The sequence below is a fragment of the Cyphomyrmex costatus genome, unplaced genomic scaffold (assembly GCF_001594065.2).
Source record: "Cyphomyrmex costatus isolate MS0001 unplaced genomic scaffold, Ccosl1.0 scaffold127, whole genome shotgun sequence".
In the NCBI taxonomy this organism is placed as follows: Eukaryota; Metazoa; Arthropoda; class Insecta; order Hymenoptera; family Formicidae; genus Cyphomyrmex; species Cyphomyrmex costatus.
In genome coordinates this window covers 90,903-106,883 of record NW_017275249.1, presented here as the reverse complement: position 1 = coordinate 106,883, position 15,981 = coordinate 90,903, and the positions used below count along the sequence as shown (strand labels likewise).

The 15,981-nt window shown below is 30.6% G+C and overlaps 2 protein-coding genes across 3 annotated transcripts; one reads left to right on the top strand and one right to left on the bottom strand.

Moving 5' to 3' along the window:
• Window positions 1–2,739: 2,739 nt before the first annotated feature.
• On the top strand, window positions 2,740–5,261 carry Syx5 (syntaxin 5). Its single transcript, XM_018550726.1, has 5 exons — window positions 2,740–3,133; window positions 3,357–3,613; window positions 4,286–4,477; window positions 4,551–4,672; window positions 4,812–5,261. Exons 1-5 carry the CDS (start codon window positions 2,740–2,742, stop codon window positions 4,969–4,971), a joined length of 1,125 nt encoding a protein of 374 aa, XP_018406228.1. The 3' UTR covers window positions 4,972–5,261.
• Window positions 5,262–5,879: 618 nt separating this feature from the next.
• On the bottom strand, window positions 5,880–13,223 carry Tango1 (transport and golgi organization 1). 2 transcript variants are annotated; one of them, XM_018550716.1, is made up of 17 exons: window positions 13,018–13,223; window positions 12,784–12,917; window positions 10,757–12,608; window positions 10,492–10,650; window positions 10,341–10,414; window positions 10,121–10,267; window positions 9,783–9,908; window positions 9,518–9,595; window positions 9,203–9,427; window positions 8,729–8,896; window positions 8,398–8,620; window positions 8,170–8,308; window positions 7,996–8,085; window positions 7,764–7,860; window positions 7,562–7,685; window positions 6,635–7,165; window positions 5,880–6,077 (listed from the first exon to the last, which is right to left on the bottom strand). In XM_018550716.1, the coding sequence occupies exons 1-17, from the start codon at window positions 13,139–13,141 to the stop codon at window positions 6,022–6,024; spliced, it is 4,347 nt and encodes a 1,448-aa protein (XP_018406218.1). In that variant the 5' UTR covers window positions 13,142–13,223; the 3' UTR covers window positions 5,880–6,021. The 2 variants fall into 2 exon arrangements, with proteins under 2 accessions (XP_018406218.1, XP_018406219.1); XM_018550717.1 differs by having other exon boundaries at window positions 9,792–9,908.
• Window positions 13,224–15,981: the final 2,758 nt, after the last annotated feature.

Sequence of the window (15,981 nt, the reverse complement as noted above, 5' to 3'; positions counted from 1 at the left end):
ATATACACATATATGCAAGGCCATTTTGTAATAACTAATTATACCACTCCATCGTTCGCCAAGTGAAATATTTACGCCAGTCCAGTTGATTCAACGTTGGTCACGTTTTATAAGACCAAATACTATTAATATAAAGTAAATTGCTGCTGTATCGCATTAACATATTTTATGTATACTTATAAAACGACACGGAGACTTTTATTGTGTGAAAGATTACATAAGGTTAATATATTTCATAAATTGAAAATTTCCTTTGCATATATCCAATTAACTATTCCAGCTCTTCCAGTTTCCTTGACAATGGCTACGTTTAGCAACGAAAGCAGCTTTGCAACTGTTGTAAGATTCTTTAATATAATTAGTTTATATAGATATATTTAGATCTAGTAAGAAACTAACTATAAGAACAAAACTAATCTTATTAAAGGATTTTACAACAGTTACAAAAAGCTGTTTATTCTGTTGAACGTAGCATTAGTATCTTTAATGCTAAAAAAAAAACCACTAATTTTTTCAAGGTATATACAATTATGGTTACAAATATCCACGCAGGTAAATATTCATGAACAAATTACAGAGAAAAAATTTAAAATGTCTACCGTGGAACGTTGCGATTTTTTTTAGAATTTTATAGAAAGAAAAATGTGCGTTCCTGTTGTGCTACCTTCACATATTTCCATATACATACAGATGTATTTCTTATAGATTGTAAGTCGTATATACAGTCGTATATAATACTGTAGTATATACAGACATAAAGATGTATTTCTTACAGAATGTATAAGTCATCCTGTAAGTTGATATACAATAAAATAATAGTAATATACATATAATTATATATAAAATATGTCCAATAAAGTTTAATATGTCCGATTAAGTTTACGATTTAGTTATTTGATCCTAATAATTTTGATAACCGGTACTTAAGGTTTCAAGATAACACACACATGCACGCGCGCGCGCGCGCGCACGCACCCACACACACACACACACACACACACACATATATATATAAGTCCAAATTATAGATTTAAGTTCAGCGTGAATATGTACATTAAATATTTCAATAAATGCAATTCATAAATGCTACCCTGCAGATAAATTTCCCAAATTTTCTCTTCTTAAAAGAAAACGATTAGCTCGTTTGCTGAGCAAATAGACATGATTGATTGTTACTTATAGTTTCAACCAATCATATTCAATCGCTCAGCGAGCAGGCAGTTTTGTTTTGTCCGCGTTTATTAAGCTAGTTCTACATTAGTCGCAGTGTCGCAAGCATTGCAGTCCAATGAATATTAAACTAGTTCGACTCTGATTGGGCCATAACGCTTGCGACGCTGCGATGTGACTAAAAGGGGCTGAAGCGTTGATTTCAAAATGCAAGCTTGAGATTGGCTGTCGCAACGAACTTGCGATCGACTTGCAACTAATGTAGAACCAGCTTAATGAGAAGGTATAATACGAAAAATGGCGGATAAGAATACCGACATCTTTAGTGCCTTTATAGAACCAGCTTAACAGTTTGGGGAAATAATGTACGTTACACAAATTTTTTTTTTTTAATGAGTAAATAACAATATATAACACAAAATAAAGAATATTGACATTTTTTATCATTAGATAGCATTTTATGTTTATACTAATAATAGCTTTCGAGAATTTTACGTATTTCATCTGTTTACTTTAAAATAGCTTTACTTTAAAATCAAGCAATGATTAAAATTAGATATAATGATCAAATATATTTGATCTTTTAAAAATTTAAATATAATTTTTCCAAAAAGTTGGAAAATTGTAATTTTATATAATTAAATTTTAAATAATTTTTTCTCTTGATATTATTTTTTTTTTGTAAATACAATGTTAACAAAATGTATCGTCAGATACAAAAAGGAATGAAATCACAAAACGGCACAAAGTGAACCAGAATCAATTCTAAAGCCTACGGCACACGGTGCTTGTTTTCCTGCTGGATTGCTAGCTGGATTAGAATCTTGCCACCGTATTGGCTGCGGTGCTGAAAATGCCAATATCGCGGCCAATCCGATGGCAAGAATCTGATCTAGCTAGCAATCCAGCAGGAAAACAAGCACCGTGTGCCGCTGGCTTAACTGACCAAAAGTAAAAAAATGAATTATATTTTTTTGTTGTATACAATTAGCTTTTAATATAATAAAAACTAAATTCTATTTTAAGCATACTTATAAGAACTATTTGCTGTATTATCACATAGCGGAAATTTGATCCCATATAGTTATTTCAAGTATATTTTCAAAGATTTTTTTAAAGATAATGTTTATACTACATATTCTTATTAAAAGCTAATTTAATTATATGTAACAAAAGATGCAACAGTTCATTTTTTCGACTTTTAGTCGACTAGAATCGATTCTGGTTCATTGCGACAAGTTCCTTCGTTTAAAAGTCGCGCGTATTTCTGTCGACGGGAAAAATGGCGCGTCATCGCGTACGCCACGCGGCTTTAAACTTGCCACACGTGACAGTACCTCTTCTATGACCTAATTGTAGACGTGTACGCGTATTCAACTAGACACACTGATTCACACATTTCAGACTTGTCAGAGGAGACTGTCATGTGTGGATGTCATGCGGACGTGTCCGCTGCCGTCGTCGCCACCGTTGCCGCCACCGCTGCAATCTGTTGACGTTATCGGACTCGGTGGTGGTCGAAGCCCTCGGGACACACGCGCACGTGGAGAAAGCTGAGAGGATGCTGCGATGTCAGCACGCAGACGTCATGTTGTAGGGCCCGTGGTAAATCGCGACCTTGCGAGCTCGGGCAGCTCGCGGCACTATCACGATGGAAACGAAGCGAGCAGCAGATTGCTGAGCGAGAAGACTGTTGACTTGGACTCAAGTGAGCAACAGCCGACGACAACGACGACGACGACGACGGCAACAACAACGACGATGACATCCCGCGACAGGACCAATGAGTTTGCCAACGCAATCCGCTCCATGCAGAGCAGGACCGTGGCGCGGACCACAGCGAACCTGCAAAATCCGCGCCGTGCACGCCAGATACAGAGTTACTCGAACTTCATGATGATAGCTAAGAACATTAGCAGAAACATTACTGGCACTTTTATCAAGCTGGAGAAACTTGCCCTGTGTAAGAGTTCAGCTGAACGTAGATTAAACGGTTACAATATGTTGCGTCCAAGTAGGACATTGCAAATAATAAAACTGTACATTAGTTATACAAAGGAGATTGTTTTTGCAGCATTTTATGATATATAATAGAATAAAAATAATTGGAACGTACTAAAATGATAGCAGAACTACTAACAAAACATTTTAAAATGTTCTGTAATAACTAATATTGTACGTTACAGTGGCTAAGAAAAAATCCATATTTAACGACAGACAAACAGAGATTGAAGAGCTTACACATATTATAAAAACGGATCTAAAAGGCTTAAATCTTCAAATCGGGAAATTACAAGAGCTTGGAAAGTCGCAGAGAGAAAGCTTTGGTTCTTCCCAAAGTCATCACATTGCTTCGCATTCTTCTTCAATTGTGATGACATTACAATCAAAGCTAGCTAATATGTCCAATCATTTCAAAAGTGTTTTGGAAGTTCGTTCAGAGGTATGTAACATAAAATAAACATTTACTGGCTAATGTAATATTTTTCGCAATAAGAATTATTTCCAGATTTAGTATTTTTCAAATTTTAATATAGTTCAATATCGATATAAGATGCCAAAAAGAGCATTGTTATTATTATTAATTAATATATACAATTAATTATTAAATTGTTAATTTAATTCGTGATAGTACTACGGTAGTTTATTAGAGTTGCATTTCAAGACTGACAATTGTTCGGCACGTAGTTTGGAAAGACTACACATATTAGTATATAAATTCACGTGAAATTACATATAAGTGACTAAGATCCAAACTAGACTGTATAGGCTTCATATTTGTATTAGTCGTACATTGACGGTCTTTAGATTTAAATATTATAAAATAAACATTTTTTTATATCATAGTCAGTTATTGTTATAGAATATTTCAGTACAGCATCAATTAATTTCTACATTAAAATATTGTATATTTTATATTTTACATATTTTAAATTACATATTTTCTTGATCTTTTTTGTTGGCAATATTATTGAATAACAATAAATTTAATTGATATTAACAAAAAGAATATAGAATTATAAATATTATGGGAAATTGAGAAATAATTATATACATATTAAGAAATAATTAAATAACAACTTTACAATGTTAAGAAATAAATCATTTGATGTAGAATATGAGAGAGGAACAAAGCAGGAGACAGCAGTTTACTCAAGGATCTCTGTCTACTATGCTCCCTCCGAGTGTTGTTTCTGGAAGACAAGGTTCTTTATTACTACAAGAAGAAATTTCTAGTAGTTCAGTTGCGATAGATCTTGAACCTGTGATGAATCAGCAGTTGCAACAAATTATACAAGATGATACTGTAAGTAATAGTGGCAAGACTGTGAATTAAGTAAAAAATATAATATAGGAATACATACATTTGCTTCTTAAAGGATGCGTATATGCAATCGAGAGCTGAAACTATGCAAAATATAGAGTCTACTATAGTTGAGTTAGGAGGTATTTTCCAACAATTAGCGCATATGGTTAAGGAACAAGAAGAAATGGTTGAAAGGTAAAAGACATAATGTAATATAAATCTAAAAAAAATAAAGGCAATTGTCTTGAAAATAGAAAAGTATTTTAATTTGTTAAAATATTTCGTAAGTACTGAAAATATATATTTTTAATTTTTAAATATAATTAACTTTCAGGATAGATAGCAACATGGAAGATACTGAGCTAAACGTGGAAGCTGCACACACCGAAATACTGAGATACTTTCAGTCTGTGACAAGTAATAGGTGGCTAATGATAAAGATATTTGCAGTCCTGATATTTTTCTTTATATTTTTCGTAGTATTCTTAGCATAACATTATTGATAATTATAATATCATTATACTTTTATCATCCATATCCACTATTTGTGATATAAGAAACAGAGAGAAAATGGTTTTTACAAAGCTGCAACATACATGCAGGCTATAACAATATTGCGTGCATTCCTCGCCCTTCTTGAATTGTGAATACTGTAAGTACATTTAAATACTATTGTAAGTATTTAAATATTATGTTACTTGTATATCTCGCATTTTGTTGAATACAAAAATGTAAAAAGAAAATATTTCTATAGGTAATAAATGCATAATTTTCATTTTTTGGAGCAAACGATTTTACCAATAACTTATACAAATTGTTTTATAAAAAATTATATAAACATAAAAGTGAAAAATAGTTTATATATACACACTTATATCACAAATAATTATAACATTTCACTTTAATTATACAGATTAAAAGATAGAAAAATAAAAATATTTAATTTCCTTTATTTTAGCACTAAAGTTATATATTTAAATCTGCAATAACTCTGATAACACAGCCTACCGTAATAAATTACAATTTATTTCGATTTTTAAAACTGTATAATATAACAATTATATCTTTTATAATCTACATAATTAAGATTTATAAGAGCTTTATTACAATATTTTATTTACTATGAACATTTGCTATCTATAATATATTATTAGAAATATATAATTACAAATTTTCAATGTTTCTTACGTTTTCATAATTGATATAAAAATATTTTTATCAATTCTTATAAATAATTTATTATACACCATTTTCAAAATCATAAAATAAAGGACTAATTTATCAGATAACTAATGATAAAAAGATTGCTACTTTTAAATAAAACAACAGAAAGTCTACTATATAATAATCACAGATACAATAACGTTGACAGATGACACTGTTTAATAAATTCCTGTGTATAGTAATACGTTTCTTCTATTAATATCTGACATAAAATTTTTATCATCACATATTTATTTATAATTGTTACACAATGAGAACTCTCACTGATACAGTGATGATTTGGCCTTTGTACAAGTGTATTGAATAACAAGATACAAAACTTAGACTTTCCCGTGATGTGCTTTATCCAGTGATTCTCCCGAAGAATGTAAGGAACCTAAAAAAGATTAATATTTAATTAAGTAAAATATCTTTTTTTTTTTATGTTCCTTAATTACTGCAATACACACAAGTAAAAAGATTTATTCTACGATCTAGAATACAGAATGATGTTAAAAAAATAAATTTTAATACAATATTGTATAAAAACTTATTAAAAAATTAATAAATTGAAGCTAACTTTTAATCTGAATTTTATAAAAAGATTTTCAATGGCAATAATAAGAATAATAAAAAATATCAAAATTATGCTTAAAAAATTAAAAGTACATTATGTATGCCATTAGCATAAATTAAAATCGTTGATTATAAACTCTTTAACCTGACTCTTTATTTGGGACTATTTCCTTCCATAGCACTCCAAAACTGTTTCACTTTAGAGAAACGTTTGTGTCCTTGCATGCACAAAAATAAAAAGGCAGATAATAATAAAAAAATAACTAAAGTACAAACTTCCCAAAAGGGCGGAAAACGTCAGGCTGTTCTAACGGATTAACGCTACGTGGCATGCCGATGAAATACGTGTAGTCGCTCTCTGTCATGATTTTCACAAACCTTTATGATTGCGCGTACGTTCTCGTTGATGAAGATGAAAACCAGAATTGCGCGGATGCGGCAGTGAATCTTCACCCCATGGATGTGCCGTTCCCAGAGGCGGCAATATTGAGCCAGGTGGAGGAAGGGGTGGAATATGATCACTACCGAACGGAGGTAGTGGTGGTGATCTATGATGGTCAAACGGTGGAAGTAAATGCGGTGGAGACATAGGTGGCGGCGGGGAACCGGCATTCTCGTATCTGCCCCCGGAAGCCGGGGAACGATGTAACGCCGGTGGCGGTAACATCGGTGGAGGTGACGACAATCTGCCTCCGAGTGGCGGAGGACGTTGACCGATATCATACGGAGGTAGACCAGAAACAGCAGCGGGCGGTAAGGGTGGTAGATACGGCGGGAAACAGTGTAGATAGGAAGGTGGCGGAGGTGGCGGAACTCCTGAGGAACTGCTAAACATTACGGGAGAACTAGACGATTCTGCTCCTATGAATAGTGGCGGGGAAGTCACAGTTTCTCCATTCGCTTCCAGGCCTGTATTTGGAAATCAGTTTAAGAAAACAGACAATCCAAAGTATAAATTCCGTCGTGCGGTACTTTGCAATCCACCGTCTGTAGATGAACGTTGCTTATCATCTCAGAGATAATATAACATTATACATATTTTTCAATTATTATTTTCTAAGAAACTAAACGATCTTACTCTATGGATCGCAACGTTACTGTGTGTTATAATTTCTACAAGAACTTTATGACAAATTCTTATTCGTCTATAAAGAATGAATGTATATTTCTATATGGAAAAAGTAAAAGTTAATGTGTAACAATGATCGATGATAAAATGTGATTCAAACTAAAAATTGTATTTAATTATTCGTTATTGGACTAAATACGAGTATAATTAACATTTTGTAACAGAGAAATACTTACGATGTAACTTTGCTTCAGGATCTGTACCATTTAAATTTTTCTCTACGAGTGTAAGACGATTACGTAATTGGCCGGCCTCAGCTTTCGATTCTTCCAAACGACGCTCATTTTGACGGGCAGCGACCTTATAAAACAAATATAAGTTTTCTCAGTAACGTATCACAAAATACTCACATTTTTCTCCTATATATATTACACATACCCATTGCTCATGTGCCTTTGTTTCTAGAGCGGATATTTGATTTTTGTACTCCCTCTCCTGATCCACGATCTCCCGTTGTAACATTTCTATTTGTTGCCTAAAATTCAATTTTCTATGATAATTATAGCACATAAACTTGTTACATAAATTCTTATAATTATGATATGCGCACAAAAGTTAACTTTTTATAAATTAAATTCTCCTTGAACATATCATACCAAATAATACTTACTTGTAATTTTGAATTTCATTTTGCATTGTGTGTAATCTTTCAACTGTTGATACAACTTCTCCTTGTTTTTGTAACCAAATAGTCTCTTCCCTATGATGAGATTATAAAGTTTTTAATTGTTTGTTTAAGTATAATTTTTTTAATGTGTAATTCTAAGGGTTAATCATCTCTTACTTTTGGCGTTCGGTTTCCTTATCTTGGAAAAACTTTGATAAAACTTCAAGTCGTGTTTCCGCATCTTTCTTTTCTTTTTCAGCCATTTTACACTGATCGCTTAACGTAACTATTTCTTCCTTAACAAGTTTCATATGTTCTAGAACACAAACATATTATTATGAATAAGATTTAAAAAAGTTCAAAAAATTATTAAATCAATAAAATTTCCTTTTCTTTAAAAAGTACCTTCTAATAACTGATGAGCTCCATTAACATCGTTTAATCGCATCTTTAATTCGTCTCTCTCTTCACGCAATTGCACTGCTTCAATTTTAATGCGAGATACGTCATATAACTTTTCCAGATCTAAATTGTTTGACTTAACTTGGCTGATAATTTCTAATAGTTCTTTCACTTCTATCTCTTTGCCTTTTAATTCTTTATGTAACGATGACTTTTCAATAGACAACTAAGGAAATAGTACATCTTAATAATTGAACCATTATCTATCAGTAATTAAAGTATATTTTAATTGTTATGTATTAATTTTGATTAATGTATATAATTACGAATTTACTTGGTCTATTTGCTCTTCCAAACTATGTATGTTATCCGTTAACGTTTGTTCGGTATTATTTTTAAGATTTTTCTGAGTCGCCAATTCATCCTGTATCTGCAAATATTTTACTTCAAGCTCCTCGCATTTCTTTTTAGCAGAAGTAAGCTCTACTAATAAAGTCTCAATCTGAAATAAATTTATTGTATTTAACGTGTAAATCATCTGTTAATAATTAATATAGACAAATAAATAAACAGGCAGTAAAACAGAGCATTAAAGTGCTCTGTTTTACTGCACATAAAAAGTGCGAACATGCGAATATAAATATTAGCTTTTTCAAATGTTTATTATATTCGTATAGATATATAAACATTGTAACGAATATTAACTTCAAATTCACACTGTATCATAATTAAGAAATAAAAAAATAATGCTTTTTTAATGAAATAAAATTAACCTGCAAACAATATATTGTAAATAAATTGCTCTTACCTCTTGAGCCTTAAGATTTAACGCATTTGTTAAGGATTCGTTTGCGGCTTGTTGAGTGTCTAATCGCGTCTGTAGATTTTCCACGGATTGAGCTAACGGATTAACTTCATTGTTCGACGACAATATTTCTCTTAGCATACGCTCCATTTCTAAACCAGCTTCTGATATGTTTTCCAATTCTTTCTCCAATGAAATAACTTGATCTTCCAACTCCATCTTTGCGTTCTACGACAGAAAAACACAGATGTCAAGATGTGCAATTTTTAATTCATACAGACATAATAAAAAAAAAACAAAAAATACTTGTGCATGTACCTGTGACATTTCTAAATCAGCTTTTAGCGATGCAACCATTTCATTAGAACCAAATGATTCATCTTCTATGCAATGCAACTAAAATATTTAAACAATAATAAACGATTGATTAAGATTGTATATTGTGAATACATAACAATTAAGTTTTATAGACATTATCCCTTACTTGTTACAATATTAAAGTTGTGATATATAATATGTTCAAATTTTAATAATTGAAAAAGAAAATGTGTTAAAATAGCAAGTCATCAATTTGCTCACGTACACTGCTCACCTTATCTTTGGTAGATTTTAGATTCTCACTGAGAACTTCACATTCTTTTGTTGAAACTAACAACTCTTTCTCGAGTTCATTAATTCTTGCAATAAATTGTCCATCTCTTCTTATATTCTGAATAGAAACATATTTATCATTAAACTTTATTAAACAATGTTATGTTTATTGAATAATTTAAATACTTTGTATAGCTAATCATATCGCAAAACAGAAATAAATCAGAAAATAAGGTTTAAATATGATCTTAAAATAGAAAATAAATTTAAATTATGGATTTGATTTAAATTCAGTTTAAAGCACTTTAAATATAAATAAGATAATTTTACCTCAATGTAATAATATCCGAGAGTGAACGCGAGTGTTGCAAAAGCTGTTACACACAAATACATCAATGTTTTCCAATAATTATGCTCTAATCTTGTTTTATCCATTACATTGCCTTCTTCGCTTTGTTCTTTTTTGAGATCTACCTTCTGTTACAAAGAAAAAATAGTTACATATAAATATGCAAATGAGTAGTATACAAAAAAATTCGGTAAAACTTACTTCGTTCTCACTTACTGTCTCAGTTATGCATTCGTGATCTTTCGTACAAGTTGTACATATTGTTGAGCAAGTTACTGTGCAAAAACATTATATTAAATTTTTAAAGAACTTAACAAGTATATCAAGTATATTATAATAGAATAATTAATACCCTCTGTTTCATCTGAAAAAGGTGTAGATCCTAGTTTCTCCAGGCTAATATTTCCGTTTTTTATTTTATACAAAACCTTAATTTCACTGCTTATGTGATCACCATATTCAGGTAAGGTTTCTTCTTCTTTTCCAAAGTTAACAACAATCTGATTTTCGCCTAAACATATAAAGCATCTACATTTAGATATAATCATTTTAATATTCTATAATATATTTTATATAATACTGAAACTTTTCTATACTATAATTAATCAATAACTTACTATCGTTATGTTCCAAATTTTCAATGTTTGGTAAATCTTGTTTCTTGAGAGCTTCATTGAAAGTCATTGTTTGCTCTGAGATTATACTTTCTTGACTAGAATCTATAGATTGCTCCGGTCCGAGATCGCTAGATTTCGAGATTTCATTAGATTCCATAGGAACATTATCAGAGCTAGTATCATTGACTAACTTATCATTTTTATTTACATTATTATGTACAAGTGATTCTTTAATCAATTGAATATCTTCAGCGCTACGACTTAATGCCTCTTCTGTAATTGCTACATTTTCATCACCGGAATAACTTTCGGAGAATGATTTTGTCGTGATATTTTCTACTGTTTCAGATGATAAGTTAATAGTTTCTGAAATTTCAGCAATTACATTTTTATCAACTTGTTCAGTGATTTCTTCGTTATCGACATTTTTCTTTGCATTTTCGAGAAATACTTCATTACTTTCTGGTAATTTCTGCTCAATATCGTCGCTACTTTGAGTAGCGATTTTTGCAACTACAGTTTCTTGCGAACTAGACAAAGTTATATCTTTTTCACTAGAAATAATTGCATCATCAGTTCTCATATTTTCTGTAACTTGCTTTGCATCATTGATTTTCGGTATTTCAGTATATTCAACAAAGCTATCAATGTCGAGTTTTGCAGGAATAGAACTATCATCCGTTAAAATTGGAGATGTTGGCAATTCTTTGGCAGGTTTATCAGCATTTTCATGTACATTATCGGATAAAGGCACATTACTAGATGTAGTATTTTCCAAAATAATTATAGAAACTTCGTTTATCTTTTCATCTAAAATTTTTACGCTTTCAGTAGTACTCTCAGTAGTACTCTCATGTATAATTTCTCGCTGCGTTTCTACTTGTTCTTTATCTGTAAAAATTTGATCTATATTTGATTCCAATTTTATTTGAGGTTGAAGAATGTTTTCGGTTACAGTATCAACTCCAATATTTTCCAAAACTTGTTCCTGTACTTGCAGATTATTTTCAGCAGTTTCAGAAGCTGTATCATCACTACTTTGAGTAATGGAGCTCTCTGTTTCCAAGTTAGATAATATATTAAACGTTTTTGTAATGGAAGCAAATATACTGTCGCTTTCGACATGTTCGGCAACTTTTTCTTTCTTATTATCTTCCCCATTTTCCTTAGCACTATTATCCGATCTTTCCGTATGTTTTACATTTTTTAATGATACCTCTTCAGATTTACTACTTCCATCAAACACTGAAATATCATCTTTGTTCACTGTATCTAAAGTTGATTCAATTATTGCTTCTGAATTTTCTATCGAAAAATTAAGGCTTGTCTCTTTCTGACTATTTCCTGATAAATTAATACCTTTAAGTTTACTATTGGCGTCATTCGTGCTTGATTCTAATTCTTTGTTGTTGTTGAATGTATTCTTGTCAGATGATAATTGTTCTATTTCAGAATCAAGAGTCACTGTAACTTGTTCATTCGGCAATGCAGTAGTACGAGCAACTTCAGATACAGAGCTGGGTTGCACAGATGGATTATTCTCAAAATAAACTGTGGTACCATCTATCACTTCATAAGAAGGTGATACACTATCTGCATTAATCGTATGAGATTCTATACCTTCATCTATAGATTTCAGCGACGGTGTCTCATTGTCATCCTGAGATAATTCATTTTTCAACACAGTATGCGATTCGCTACTCTCTTTCTCTGTTGATTCAAGTTTATCAGACTGAACTTTATTAACTTCACCATTAAACTTATAAACAGGCACTTCATACAACAAATCACGTTTTAGAACTTTATATTCTTTAAGAAATGATTTGGGTGCAAATCCACGCTTGCCATTTATCTGAAATAAAGATCAATAGATGGAGAAAGTATATCTTTTATGAAATGTCAAGGAATATCAATCTGAAATATATATTAGAGAGCAGAAAGTTAAAGTTTTTAAAAGTATAAACAATAAAAATATTATATCACAATAAGGTCAATAACATTCAATAGAAAGATAACATAAAGTGTACCTCAACACCCCATAAATCTGTTCGTTTTCCAGACCCTTTACTAAAAACTTTGACATCTACATTGACACCAAATGACATCACCTCGAGATCGTTTGCGCTGTAAGCGAGTATGGTCCTGGCCAGCGAAACAGGTTCTAAATAACAAGGAAAAGTAATGCAATGACCATAATGCGGCCAAGTAGAACGAGAAAAAAGTATGTTATGGGTTTCAGATCTAAAGTATGGCTTCATTACCCGAACAATCTGGGTTGTAACATAATTGTTTGTCGGACAGGGCAGCCAGGCATAGCGATATTGTGCAGAGAATTGTCGCGATACGCAGAAACGAGACATTCGTAAACTGATTTATTTTCGTCATATTTTCACCGTAGCAAAGTTCCACATCACTACCGACGTCTACTAACACAAATGGCACTGCTTCCTCACAGAGCTCACAAACTAACAACTCACACTCAACTACACTCTCAACACGCTGCGTACACCGATTATAACGTGCTACCACAAACTATATGCTGTATAGAGAGCAAATTCATTCGTGAGGTTTTCTTTTACGCCATATTGCCTGATATTACCTTTGGCGTGATACGAGAGCGCAGTAACAGTTGTTACCGAATTCGATAATTTAATTATAAAAGCAAAGTTCTCCGAGTATAATACATGCATCTAAGCATCTTAGTCAATAAATATTTATGTTATTATATTCCAGCAAAATATCCGCGATGAAAAACAATTCTCATAACATCTTCTAATACTTTAAAGAAGTTGTCATATTTTGAATTTATGAAGACTTCTGAAAAAATATTTTTAATTAACTTAATATCTTTGACATAAACTTTTTATCAATTTTTTCTTCAGAAATTATAAGATGAGAAATCTTAAAACTCTTAGAATCTTCAGGATTTACATATATGAAGGAAAAGATCGATACTTTTTTCACAAATATATACTATTATAATATCATAGTATGTTTGAAAAAAGTATATACAATTTGTATAAAAAATACAGAAATTCTTAAAAATTTGAAAGGTTATATAAAGAATTAAAAAAATTATATAAAGAATTTTAAAAAATGTTCTCCAGAATATATATAATGACATAGCGTTTCTCTTCTATCATATATAATCTTCAAAATTATTTCTTGGAATTTTTAGAAAATTTTTGCATTTTAGTTATTGGGACATTAAAAACTATACTTAATATTTTTGTCAATTGAGAAAAGATATATTATAATTACAATTTCGTTTAATTAACTTATTGGAGAAAAAAATGTTTGTGGAAGGATAAATAAAAGATTTAATGATATATATATAGAAGGAATTTAATAATATTATCGTAAAGTTTTTTAACATATTTTGTTCTACATGACTAGATTATAAAAGCAATTAAAAATTTACGGATTTAACAATATTAAATATTATGCATCACAAAAAATATTATATAGATATATTGAATAATGTAAGTGCCTTCTTATCTCTTTTACAAAAAGAGCTTCAATTCATCTTGTTCTTACACATATAAAAAATACTTAAGCCTCTCTGTATATGACGAAATATAAAATAATTTCTATAGTAATATGTAACACATTTTTATAATAATTTTTAACGCGTTTATCAAACGTTAAATATGTAACAAACGCTTCTGAAAAAGAGAAGAGAAAGTCGTAGCAGAATTTAAATATTTTATGTTATACAAATTCCTTCAATTATTATTTAATTTCTCTATGCGCCTAATATATGTATAAAGTATATATTTGTTTTGATATTCTTATTTTCCGAGATTCTTCACAAATAAGTAAAAACAAAAAGCGCATTTTAAACTGCAACAACTCGTAAAATATACTCTGTAAATAACAAAGCGGAATGCTATCTAAGAAATATTATAAAATAAGATGACTAATCTTTATATAAAACAGGTGTAGCCGTAAACATTGGAAAAATATACAAAGAGAACCGTATAATTCCTTTTTCAATGGATTACCTAATATGCAATATTATGAACAATTGTATAAATATTTAATCATTTAGTATATTATAATGCTAGAGGAGTATACGCTGACGCGAAGCAAAATTTAGCTGTACATAATTTTATTGTTCTTAAATATCCTGCATAAAATTTAAAACAATAACTTTTATATGAAGCAGGTATATCATGGAACTTATTATGCAAGTTGATACAGAAACTAATTCTAATTAATCTAACTTAGTCCTCACAGTGTTACTCTCTGTGTGAATTCAATTCCAATATTTTCAGCTTCGTTAATACTAGAAAGTATACAAATGCACAGCATGACGCTACATCTAAATATCTTTTCTATCATGAAAAATAATATTGTATGACTTCGAAAAAATTTAGGAAACGTAATATATATATATATCAGATTTTATATAATATATAATATGTATATTATATATTATACATATATGTATATATATGTATATATATGTATATATGTGTGTGTGTATATATATATATATACACACACACATACATATTACAATAGCATATATAATTTTTAATCACATATCCAATTTTTGTGCCATAACGCTTTACAATTGACTACTATAGCAGCGATTATAAACTTTATAAATTCTTTATATATCCTCTCTCTCATCGAAGATTGCAAATATAGCAAACACTAGTTGTCACTACTATTACGCCAATAACATATATCTAACGCTTTATACATAGTGTCTCGGGCACTGTAAATTTTCTGCCGACTTAATTCTTTGGCAACTTTGAAATTAACTCGATGCCATTTCTTTGCATAATTTTTTAGCCCAAATCCTCATATGGACAACTTTGATCGAACGCTGATTGGTGAAAAGCGGATGAAAGGGGTAAATTTTACCCCCACAGCCGGTTTTTTATCAATCAGCGCTCGGTGTCAAAGCATTGTTATTTATATAAGGATCCAGATTTAATCTTTAACATTTATTTTGGCGAATAAGATGTGAATAAAAAATCTAAAACTTAATCGCCAAAATTTTATAATTTTTAGGTCATTTATAACTGTAAAATTGTTGAATCGACAGCGAAACAAATCTACTTAAATTTTTAATTTGGCCTTTAACGTTATAGTCCGACATAGAATGCCTGAGACACCTCGTATACGTTCTTTAAACTGTCTGCTCAAAAGAATCTTTATTACATAGATAGTAGTATCAACTTCTCTCTCTCTCTCTCTCTCTCTCTCTCTCT

What these genes read in the sequence shown, in the direction of transcription:
- Syx5 (XM_018550726.1), top strand. Translation starts at nt 2,740, where the DNA reads ATGTCAGCACGCAGACGTCATGTTGTAGGGCCCGTGGTAAATCGCGAC. An exon ending in GCTGGAGAAACTTGCCCTGT is followed by an intron (nt 3,134 to 3,356) that starts GTAAGAGTTCAG and finishes TGTACGTTACAG; the next exon opens with TGGCTAAGAAAAAATCCATA. An exon ending in TTTTGGAAGTTCGTTCAGAG is followed by an intron (nt 3,614 to 4,285) that starts GTATGTAACATA and finishes CATTTGATGTAG; the next exon opens with AATATGAGAGAGGAACAAAG.
- Tango1 (XM_018550716.1), bottom strand. Translation starts at nt 13,141, where the DNA reads ATGACGAAAATAAATCAGTTTACGAATGTCTCGTTTCTGCGTATCGCG. An exon ending in AGCTCATCAGTTATTAGAAG is followed by an intron (nt 8,309 to 8,397) that starts GTACTTTTTAAA and finishes TTTGTGTTCTAG; the next exon opens with AACATATGAAACTTGTTAAG. An exon ending in ACGTACGCGCAATCATAAAG is followed by an intron (nt 6,078 to 6,634) that starts GTTTGTGAAAAT and finishes AATCTTTTTTAG; the next exon opens with GTTCCTTACATTCTTCGGGA.